The sequence below is a fragment of the Squalius cephalus genome (assembly GCF_949319135.1).
Source record: "Squalius cephalus genome assembly, chromosome: 11".
NCBI classification, from domain to species: domain Eukaryota; kingdom Metazoa; phylum Chordata; class Actinopteri; order Cypriniformes; family Leuciscidae; genus Squalius; species Squalius cephalus.
The window spans coordinates 19,091,645-19,101,846 of record NC_137132.1 but is presented as its reverse complement, the minus strand read 5'-3'; the positions used below and the strand labels follow the sequence as shown (position 1 = coordinate 19,101,846).

At 37.5% G+C, this 10,202-nt stretch overlaps 3 protein-coding genes across 5 annotated transcripts in view; 1 reads left to right on the top strand and 2 right to left on the bottom strand.

Annotated features, from left to right (window-relative positions):
- clip3 (CAP-GLY domain containing linker protein 3) overlaps positions 1 to 10,202 on the bottom strand; it is a 769,717-nt gene that overhangs the window by 599,939 nt on the left and 159,576 nt on the right. The gene's annotated exons all lie outside the window — the stretch shown is intronic.
- crybb1l3 (crystallin, beta B1, like 3) lies at positions 990 to 4,314 on the bottom strand. The gene is made up of 7 exons (XM_079886040.1): positions 4,236 to 4,314; positions 3,826 to 3,899; positions 3,576 to 3,694; positions 2,235 to 2,367; positions 1,987 to 2,129; positions 1,690 to 1,878; positions 990 to 1,333 (listed from the first exon to the last, which is right to left on the bottom strand). Exons 2-6 carry the CDS (start codon positions 3,889 to 3,891, stop codon positions 1,713 to 1,715), a joined length of 627 nt encoding a protein of 208 aa, XP_079742166.1. The 5' UTR covers positions 3,892 to 3,899; positions 4,236 to 4,314; the 3' UTR covers positions 990 to 1,333; positions 1,690 to 1,712.
- cryba1a (crystallin, beta A1a) lies at positions 5,373 to 9,474 on the top strand (the record flags this gene model as incomplete). Of its 3 annotated transcripts, none has more annotated exons than XM_079886045.1 (6): positions 5,373 to 5,724; positions 6,322 to 6,388; positions 6,490 to 6,608; positions 7,273 to 7,414; positions 7,510 to 7,652; positions 8,874 to 9,474. In XM_079886045.1, the coding sequence occupies 5 exons, from the start codon at positions 6,350 to 6,352 to the stop codon at positions 9,019 to 9,021; spliced, it is 591 nt and encodes a 196-aa protein (XP_079742171.1). In that variant the 3' UTR covers positions 9,022 to 9,474. The 3 variants fall into 3 exon arrangements, with proteins under 3 accessions (XP_079742171.1, XP_079742170.1, XP_079742172.1); XM_079886044.1 differs by having other exon boundaries at positions 5,373 to 5,733; XM_079886046.1 differs by having other exon boundaries at positions 5,643 to 5,728; positions 8,874 to 9,410.

The following is a 10,202-nucleotide window of genomic DNA, read 5'->3' as shown; positions in this document are numbered from 1 at the left end:
CTTACAGCTTGTGAAAACCACAAAATCAAAATCTCAGAAAATTAGAATATTACATGAAATCACACAGTAATTACACAGTAATCCCATGGTCATTGAACCAGGTTTTGGTTATTTTGGCAGTGGGCCGGTGCAAATCCTGCTGGAAAATGAAGTCAGCATCTCCATAAAGCTTGTCTGCTGAAGGAAGCATGAAGTGCTCTGAACATGTCCTGGTAGACGGCTGCGTTGAGTGGACAGCACAGTGGACCAACACCAGCCGATGACATGGCTCCCCAAATCAACACAGACTGTGAAAACTTCACACTGGACTTCAAGCATCTTGGATTGTGTGCCTCTCCATTCTTCCTCCAGACTCTGGGACCTTGGTTTCCAAATGAGATGCAAAATTTGCTCTCATCAGAAAAGAGGACTTTGGTCCACTGTGCTTTATAAAATCCAGAGTCAACGCAGCCGTCTACCAGGACATTTTCAGAGCACTTCATGCTTCCTTCATTCTCCAGCAGGATTTGCACCTGCCCACACTGCCAAAAGAACCAAAACCTGGTTCAATGACCATGGTATCACTGTGTAATTACTGTGTGATTTCATGTAATATTCTAATTTTCTGAGATTTTGATTTTGTGGTTTTCATAAGCTTTAAGCCAAAATTATAACAAATAAAGGCTTGAGATATCTCACTTTGCATGTAATGAGTCTATATAATATACAAGTTTCACTTTTTTAATGGAATTACTGAAATAAATCAACTTTTTGATGATATTCTAATTTTATGAGCACCTGTATATATATATGCATAATAAATTAGGAAAAATGATACACATATTTGGAAGTGAATAGTTGCTATCTGAACATGGCAAAAACTTGCTACCAGTAGAATATAACTATTCACTTCCAAATAGGCCTATGTGTATAGTTTGTCGTAATATATTATGCATTGTGAATTACATAAATAATTAAAAATATTGAATTAAGGACATCGTATGATTATTGTGCTTTAAAATCTTTTATTTTTGTTTATTGATTTTCTAGGAAATTTGTTTTTAGATGCCAGCATCCCTGAGATATAGCCTAGTGATAAAGATAAAGTGTAGTAGGACCTCCTCTATTTTGTAAATAAAGGGGGTCTGAAATCTGTTCCTGGAGAGAGAAGAGGTATATTCTGTTCTCTTCTCCCCTCCGGTCTGCCACGTTGAGGACTCCGTCCGTCACAATAGCAGCTGAGCATCTAGATTCTAGAAGATGTGGTGTGATGAAGCCAGGAGAAGGTTGAGTGCTGGAGTGCTGAATTGCACCTCCCTCTTGTTCAATGAATATTCCTGCCAGGGTTTAGCAGCTAAATGAGAAATTGATTCAGATTAGCTTTACTGTGGATGTTCATATGGTAGATATTCTTTTATAAAGTAATAAAGACAAAGAGTTTAGATAGAGCAAAGAAACATAATGATGCAAAACTATCAAACAAAACTGATGAATGATTAGACAAGCACTAAAATTGGGACAATTTTCTTTACTTTTTTAAGGGGTTAGACGTAGAATGTATTTGCCATACTTAATAGTGTTTCTACAACTAGTTGTAACACATGATTACTTATTTCTAATGTCTATTCCAAGCTGCTCTTTTAATTATAAAGGAATTTTTTTTTTTTTACATTCCACAGAGTTTTCTCTGCGGGGCCTTGTTGTATCCACCTGTCCATGCCACGTGTCATTCCTTATGCCATATCGAAGCAGCCTCTGTGATGCGTCTGCATGTCCCTCACTCTGCGCACAGACTGGATCTGGGGGTGATTGGCACCCCATTCGTTCCAGTGTTTATAGGATCCAAATTCAAACAGGTACTGATATCCACGGTAGCCAGGGTACTGGTATCCAACCCATCTACAGTAGGAACGAGCATAGCATATGGTAATTCATGAGATAACATCAAATGCTTAGATAATCTTCATCTTTTGTAATACAAAATATAAGAAATGGTAAATCACTTACGTTCCACCATTTACTTGAATGCTGGCGACTCTGTCCTGGAAGCCATAACACCACAAACTTGGGATGTCCTCATCAGACACCTCCATCTTACGACCCTCAAAGTTCATGCACTCATACAGACAGATATTATGGTCCTGGGGGTCCTACATGGAGAAAGAAACAGTTGAGATGGTTTCTATAGTCTTCCTATTATTAATTGTTATGTTTTGTGATAAAATGGGAAATGGACCGATATAATGTTCACCCACCATCTTGACGGGCCGGACAGACATGAGGCGATCACATCGATAGCTGTTAGACCAAGTGTCCCATCGAGGGTATTCACCCCTCTCCAGCATGAACATCTCACCAGTCATATCCTGTTGCTCAAAACCTACCCATCTGCAAGACAGTAGAGGGCAAACACACTGTAAATGGTCTTTTTACATGTACATTATGGAAAAAATATTTTAAAATCCCAAAAAGAAGTTTTTCCCTTGATGTTCTTTTACGCTATTGACAAGAGTTAACAGATAAGAAACATTTAAGAAGGATTATGGAAATAAATTGTACATTTTTAAATAATTTTGACTATTCGCACCATGGAAAATAGGAATCAAGGATGAAATAAAGTTTGTGAAAGAAGCCTCTTATGCTCACCAAGGCTGCTTTTATTTGATCAAAAATACAGTAAAAATAGTAATATTGTGAAATATTATTTACATTTTTAAATAACTATTTTTCAGCCTTAAGTGTGATCCTCAGGAAATCATTAAAATATGCTGATTTGGAGCTCTAGAAACATTTCCTATTATTATTAATGTTGAAAAAAATTGTTTTGAAAAAAATCCTTGCTCAATTAAAGTACTAGTTTCTTTAAAGGGGTGGTTGATTATGATTTCACTTTTCTAACTTTAGTTAGTGTGTAATGTTGCTGTTTGAGCATAAACAACATCTGCAAAGTTACGACGCTCAAAGTTCAATGCAAAGGGAGATATTTAGCTTTTTATGGACAACAAATGGCTGGTAGGGACTACACAACATTCCTCCTGGGTTAGTGACATCATGAACCCTAAAATTTACATAAACCCCGCCCCCGGAACGCGATTTATAGATTATCAAGACAGAATATGCTAATCAATGACTAGAAGATAACTACACATAAGCTACATAAATTAATCAACTAACCATTCAGAAATGTTGTCTACATGTTGTCACTTATTCTGTTTCTCCATCTTTCTTACTCCAGTGTGAACATAAAAGGCTGAAAGTTTTAGAAATTTCCAGTGCATGTCTGTGTGAGGTAATCAAAGCTGTTAAGAACCAGCTGTTGTAGCTCCGCCCTCTGTGTCAGCAGCTCATTTGCATTTAAAGGGACAGACACAAAAACGGTGCGTTTTTGCTCACCCTCAAAAAGTGACAACTTTAACATGCTATATAAAACTATCTGTGGGGTATTTTGAGCTAAAACTTCACATACACACTCTGGGGACATCAGAGATTTATTTTACTTCTTGTGAAAAGGGCATTATACCACCCCTTTAAAAAAAATTACTGACCCATATGCGACAAATCATATTATGCATATGATTTTTGAGATGAGTACTTACGGCCCACACTCCACTCTGATGGAGCCCACACGGGTAAGCCCCTTGTCACAAATGTTACGGCAATCTCCATTCAGCTCCATTATGCTCCCTTGGAAATTCTCGTACTCAAACAGATATATCTGATCAGAGAGATCACACAGTAAAGGCAAATAATTCAGCGAGTGCTTCTTGTACAAAACACGTGTAATGGCAATATTAGAGTTAAAAAGAGAGAATCTGATAAGAGCATGATGGGACAGGTTTGACATACTCTGTGGGAGCTCTTTCCCGTGGCATAGCGACTCCCCATACTTCCTTGTACAGCAGTGTGTGACATGGCTGAAGCTGCAAACAACAGAACAGAGAGAAGTTGAGCTTAAATGAAAGACTGAATCAAGATTAATTCCGGGAATGTTACACTCAATTCTTCTTTGCTATTTATCAGAACACATTTGTAGAGAAATCATTAGCAACTTTTGAAAATCAGTCATGTGACATTTTTAAATGGTATCTATCTATCTATCTATCTATCTATCTATCTATCTATCTATCTATCTATCTATCTATCTATCTATCTATCTATCTATCTATCTATCTATCTATCTATCTAATCTCAATCATAACAAGCTTATTTAAAGGATGGTCACTCTGAAATGATTAAAATGACCAATCAGATCTCACCTAAACTTTTGCAGTCAGAGGAATGGAATGTAAAAGGAGTGCTGGCGGAGGAAAAGATGCCAAGGCCTGATTGTACACGGGCTTCAGGCTTCGGATGGGTTCTATATACATATATATATGCCAGCAGTACTTCTAAAGCAAAAAGAGACCAGGCTATTGGATAAAGGTGATGGCCGTTTGGAGGGGTTTGGATTGGAGGCTTATCTATGTGACCCTGCTGACTCTGCTCATTGCTTTGTTCCAGGCTACGGCTGGATGTCTGATGTCTACCTCCATCAGCAAAAAGCGTGGCACTCCACAGCCCCTATCTCTTCAACACTCTCTCACACACACACTCATTCACTCTCTATAGCATGGCTAGCAATGTGCTGACCTCAGTAGACTGGCCACAGACCTCTCCATTGAAAGAAAGAGGACTTGTTGCCGTTGTGTGAAGCTTCAGCAGTTTTCTGTGTGGTTACGGTTATATATTTATGTTGTCAAGGATTTTGGAGCTTATAAGTTTGAAGTAAAAGTTCCCACAAGTGTACATTTAGGTGCTCTACATTTCCTGACTATTAAATATTAAACAAAACATAAATAGCGCTGCATTTAATTATTCTCACAATCATACACATGACCGTCGACAAATCAAAAATACTTCTCTTTGTAGAGCTATACTGAAACTCACCCAAAAATCTGCAAAATTATGAATCAATCTTCTTATTTACTTGAATGCCATAATTCACTTAATTTGACTTAGTCATGTACCTCCTAGATCGACTGGGCCCCAGCCATGGAGCCTGCTTTGCATAAAGTCAAAGGAGTGGGCAGGACATGGATGTTGAATGGATGTGCTTGTAAGGGCCTGTTGCGTGTGTATGCATATGGGAGAGCGTCTGTATGTGGGCGAGTATGTAAAGGCAGGTGGAAGTGGGCTGTTGAAACATTCTGTAGCTGCCACCGCACTGAGAGGAGAGCAGAAGGGTCTCAATGCAGCTTAAAAATGGACTTTTAATGATAGGTAATTTTTAAAAAACAGCGTTTTTAATATTTAAGGATACCTAGTGTTTTTGGGGATGTTTGCAAAGTTTGTACAAAGCATTTTTGGCTTGAAAGAAACCTTGAATGCATACCTCAGTAAATCTTTGTGTTGTCTTTGCTGGAATGATCTCAAGTCGAAACAGCTTGCTTGTGTTCCTGCAAGCATGTGTGCTTTGCCATACACTCCGGTCATATGTAAAAGCATGCATGGAATCACTTGCCTGGCATCCACTCCGGTGGCAGATGCCAGTAGGCACGATGCCTCCCTGGCTACGGCAGATGGCATTGTGAGCTGGGTAAAGCCAAAGGCTCAGTCCAAAACAATGAGGCCTGAGGCAAAGTGCTGACTCCTGCCTGCCCTGTGGCCAATCTTCCCTTACTGTCATGCTACATATAAATAGAGCCCTTAGTCGGAGGTCTGGAGACCGTTGTGTGGAACTCCTGAGTGCTTGCAGCTATTTGTTGGGTAGGTCAGGTAAGCCCTTCATGTTTGTCCTTTCAGCCTCAACATCTTTTTGTGTGCTTTTCTGATCTGCAGAACTCTATGGGAGGGGCGCACATATGCACAATTGAAAACCCAAAACAAACATAGCAAGCATATATGGGTGTCTTTGTCAAAATATGCATGAATTTTTTTTTGTCAATATGGGCATTTCAGAAAATGTATATAAATATATAAAATTAGTGACTAAATTAAAATATTTTTTAAATGTAATTACAATGACGTACAATGCATAACGTAAAACCTTCTAGATTATCTTGATATTAAGGATAACTCTGATATTTTAGGAGTTGCTGATATAATCTCTGCCGTTTTTAAATTTGCATATACCTCAATGTTTTGGCTATAAATCAGTATATTTCAGTAAGCTGTGGTTTTATCCTGTCATGTTTGGATGATACCTTCTAAAACAGCAGCCAGGTCTAATTTGTTGGCTGCCATATCTTTCTTATTTATTTTTGTATCCCTAGGCTACTTGTAGAGTTAGCATAAATTATAAAGAACCCATGCATGTTTTTATTTTATGATTTTTTTTTTTTTTAACATTTCTGTATTGTTCAGGTCTATCAGCATTGAGATATCTTCAAGGATGGCTCTGACTAATCCCATGCCAATGGGGCCATGGAAGGCAAGTAAACACTTAATGTCTATGAAATAATGCCGGTCACAATACAAAATGATATAGAATTATCTGAATCACATCTCTTTTGTCTCTGTGAATATGTGTAGCTCACAGTCTATGACCAAGAGAACTTCCAAGGCAAGCGCGTGGAGTTCACCTCAGCCTGTCAAAACATAATGGAATGTGGCATGGACACTGTCCGCTCTCTGAAAGTGGAGTGTGGAGCGTAAGTCATGCATTCACAGACACGTACTATCTAAATGAGACCATACCAGACTTCAATTGTTGTTGTATCATGCTAATTAATTAGAAGTACTACAGTTTAACCCCTAAGAGAAAAGTATTTGCACTTTAAAAACTATATATTTTAAATAATATTAATAATATTGTGTACATTTTTAATGCATTTGAATAATATGTAATATTCTTAGTGTGTAAAATATAATTAATATATATATAATTAATAAAATATAATTATAATATAAAATCATTTTGACACTACCATTCAAAAGTTTTTAGTGTAGTGTTCAAAAAATGTTGGGTTTTCATGTTTTATGGGGATTTTCTATAGACATAATGTTTTTTTGTACTGTACAAACTGCATATTCTATCCCCTTACACTAACCTTACCCCTAAATCTACCCATCACACAAAACTTTCTGCATATTAACATTTTCAAAATACATTTATAAACTGTTTTCCTCATGGGACTCCCCAAAAAATGTCCCCATTAGGACAAGGATTTTGGATATTGCATCTTCGTTTGTCCCCATAACGTAGGGTTTACCAGGACCACACACACACACACACACACACACACACACACACACACACACACACACACACACATACTACACATTTATTTATGTAGCATGTGTATATTTGAACAGTTGGGTGGGCTACGAACACTCCAGCTTCTGTGGGCAGCAGTTCATCTTGGAGAGAGGCGACTACCCTCGCTGGGAGTCTTGGAGCGGCAGCAATGCCTACCACATCGAGAGGCTAATGTCCTTCCGGCCAATCTGCTCTGCTGTGAGTCTGAAATCATATCAACTAATCAGTGGCGAAATGGTTTAACCATCTTTCCAAATAAAACACAATCTCTTCCGCTGTTATGATCTGCGCAGAACCACAAGGAGTCAAAGATTACTGTCTTTGAGCGGGAGAACTTTATCGGACACCAGTGGGAGATAACTGACGACTACCCCTCTCTCAAGGCCATGGGCTGGCCCTCCAATGAGATCGGATCAATGCAGGTGCAAAGTGGGGCGTGAGTACCATACTTTTCTCTCTCTCTCTATATGGCATTAGCTTCTGGTGCTGTAACCAGTGTTCCCTCTAAGCTGCACACATGCAAGGCCACGTACCTCAAAATGCCACGCTGAATATTCATATAAATATAATTTTTTTAATATATAAATTACAAATTTTTCTTAAATATATACAAGCATGTGTGTGTGTATTGATATATACAAAATAATTATACACAGTACACACACATATATTATGTAAACACAAACTTTTATTTTGGATGCGATTAATCGCGATTAATCTTTTGACAGCCCTAATTTATATTTAATTTAATTTAATTTAATTTAATTTAATTTAATTTAATTTAATTTAATTTAATTTAATTTAATTTAATTTAATTTAATTTAATATAATTTAATTTAATTATAAAAATAGTTCAAAGAATGGAACAGTTAAGACAGCACTGTAAAAAAAAAAAAAACTCCTTAACCCTCTATGGCATGGTGTTGCCCTCAGGCAACAACCTACCTTTTTGGACCTCACACCGCCCCTTTAATTTTTTTAATATATTTTTTAAAATATATAATATCCCCTGACATGTCTGTTCAGTGAAATGAGGGGCTTCATATGAATGCGCTTCATATTTTCTAAATTAATGGCTTGTTTTCAGAAATATTATTTATTTTTGACTTGGTTATATCAGGGGTCAAATAAAATACAAATAGCACTTTAAAGTCACCATGAAATCGAACAATTATTATATTTTATGGAATATTGCAGTTTTTATTATAAATGATTTATATTTATTATTTTTTAATAAATGAATGTGCCCTCATAATCTTTAATCAAAATAACTCCCCTTCCCATCGACATCTCCTTTCTTCTCTGATGACGTGTTTACTGGCGCGAGGGCGGGACAACCTGTCACTCACATGAGATCCACCAATAGCAAACCACAGATATGTTATGATAGGGAAAAAATGCCTATCGCAACTCCCGTGTCATGCAGACTTTAAAGTTACAGCATGATGAAAGCACTTTTGAGTGTACACTGTGTTCAGGTCTGGTATAAGGGATGTTTTTTCTCAGGTGGCCGAATCGTTCGTCCTATAGAAAGAGGTTTTGCTCAGCAAGATAAAAACAATTAGAGGGTACATTGGCTGTAACCTTGCAATATTTGGGATACTTGGAATTTTAAATCTCAATTTGCATTTGTCATGTGTTTCCTCACTGCATTTAGCTGGGTTTGTTACCAGTACCCCGGCTACCGTGGTTACCAGTACATCATGGAGTGTGACCACCATGGCGGCGATTACAAACACTACAGGGAGTGGGGCTCCCACGCTCAGACCTTCCAGGTGCAGTCCCTCCGCCGGGTTCAGCAGTGAGGACAACTCGCCCAGCGCCCTTCCTCCCTCCCCCGCCTCCTCCTCCTCTTCCTCACCTCCACCCCTTCATTCCGATACCAGCAAGCCCAGCACAGGCTGAACGTCTGGTGCATTCGGCAAATGTTTACAACGCTTTCTTCTTTCTGCATGCCATCGATTTGAAAGAAAAGAGTCAGAGGAAGAACTCAAGCAGACTGATTCTGTGAGCGGCACAGTGGTGTGATTTAAGCTTCTCATCACTGTCATGATGCAGTCTGTGCAAAAGAGATCAATAAAGGGTACACACATGAAAACCAACCATTGTGAGAGTGTGTTTGATGCATGCAGTGTAGTTTGAAACTAACTTTGTAAAATGGGCAATATTTTAACCATCATTAGCACTTGTGAGTACAGGGTCATAATAGGGTGCAAAGCTGAAAACGAATAAATAAAAGTTTATTGTTGTTTCCACCTATGTTCGGGTGTGATGTTGATTTTCCTTACCTGTCACCCATTATGATTACATACAAAATGATTTATTTATGATAAATATTGTCAAATCTATTCACTTTAAGGAAGGAATTAATTTAAACTGCATGTTGGATTCAAATGATTTTCAGCTTCATCTACTGAATCATCACAATCAGAAAAAAATCTTACATTTTTGACAAAGCAACTATATTTTGCGTATCACGCATACACGCAGTAGCAAGTTGCTTCAAATGAGTTAAAATTGGAAAATTATAAAAAAAAAATGAAACAATTTCTGTTGTTTCTGTTGTGTGGTAGTGACAATAACTAATTTCTTTTTTCTTTTTTTACAAAAACTAAACTGCAACACAGAGCCTGTGTTAAGGTTATAACATTAACATTTCACAAGTGTTGAGGTATGGTCTGAGGAAAGGTGTTTTAGGGGTAGTGTGTGATAACGTAATGGGTAATGGCATAATATTAATAATAAAGAATAAATAAAATGAAATATTTCATTTTTGTTAAGAACATTATAACATCTAATCATTTCATAGTGGAAATGGTGCTTTTTAAAATACAAATGGCAGGTAATGTTATGGGACATTTTTGTGGTACTAAAACGGGCTTATTTTTTAAGTATAATTTCTCATGCTCTTCTTTTGGTCTTGTGGTGATTCTCTTCAGAAAGTGCACTTTTCTTCTTGAGATGACGTAGAGAAATGGCGCCATCC

Bases quoted from the DNA above. Each gene is read 5' to 3' on its own strand.
- crybb1l3 (XM_079886040.1), bottom strand. From the start codon at position 3,891: ATGTCACACACTGCTGTACAAGGAAGTATGGGGAGTCGCTATGCCACG. The intron at 2,368-3,575 runs GTAAGTACTCAT...ACTGTCTTGCAG, and splicing joins ATCAGAGTGGAGTGTGGGCC to ATGGGTAGGTTTTGAGCAAC. The intron at 1,879-1,986 runs GTAAGTGATTTA...TTCCTACTGTAG, and splicing joins ATTCAAGTAAATGGTGGAAC to ATGGGTTGGATACCAGTACC.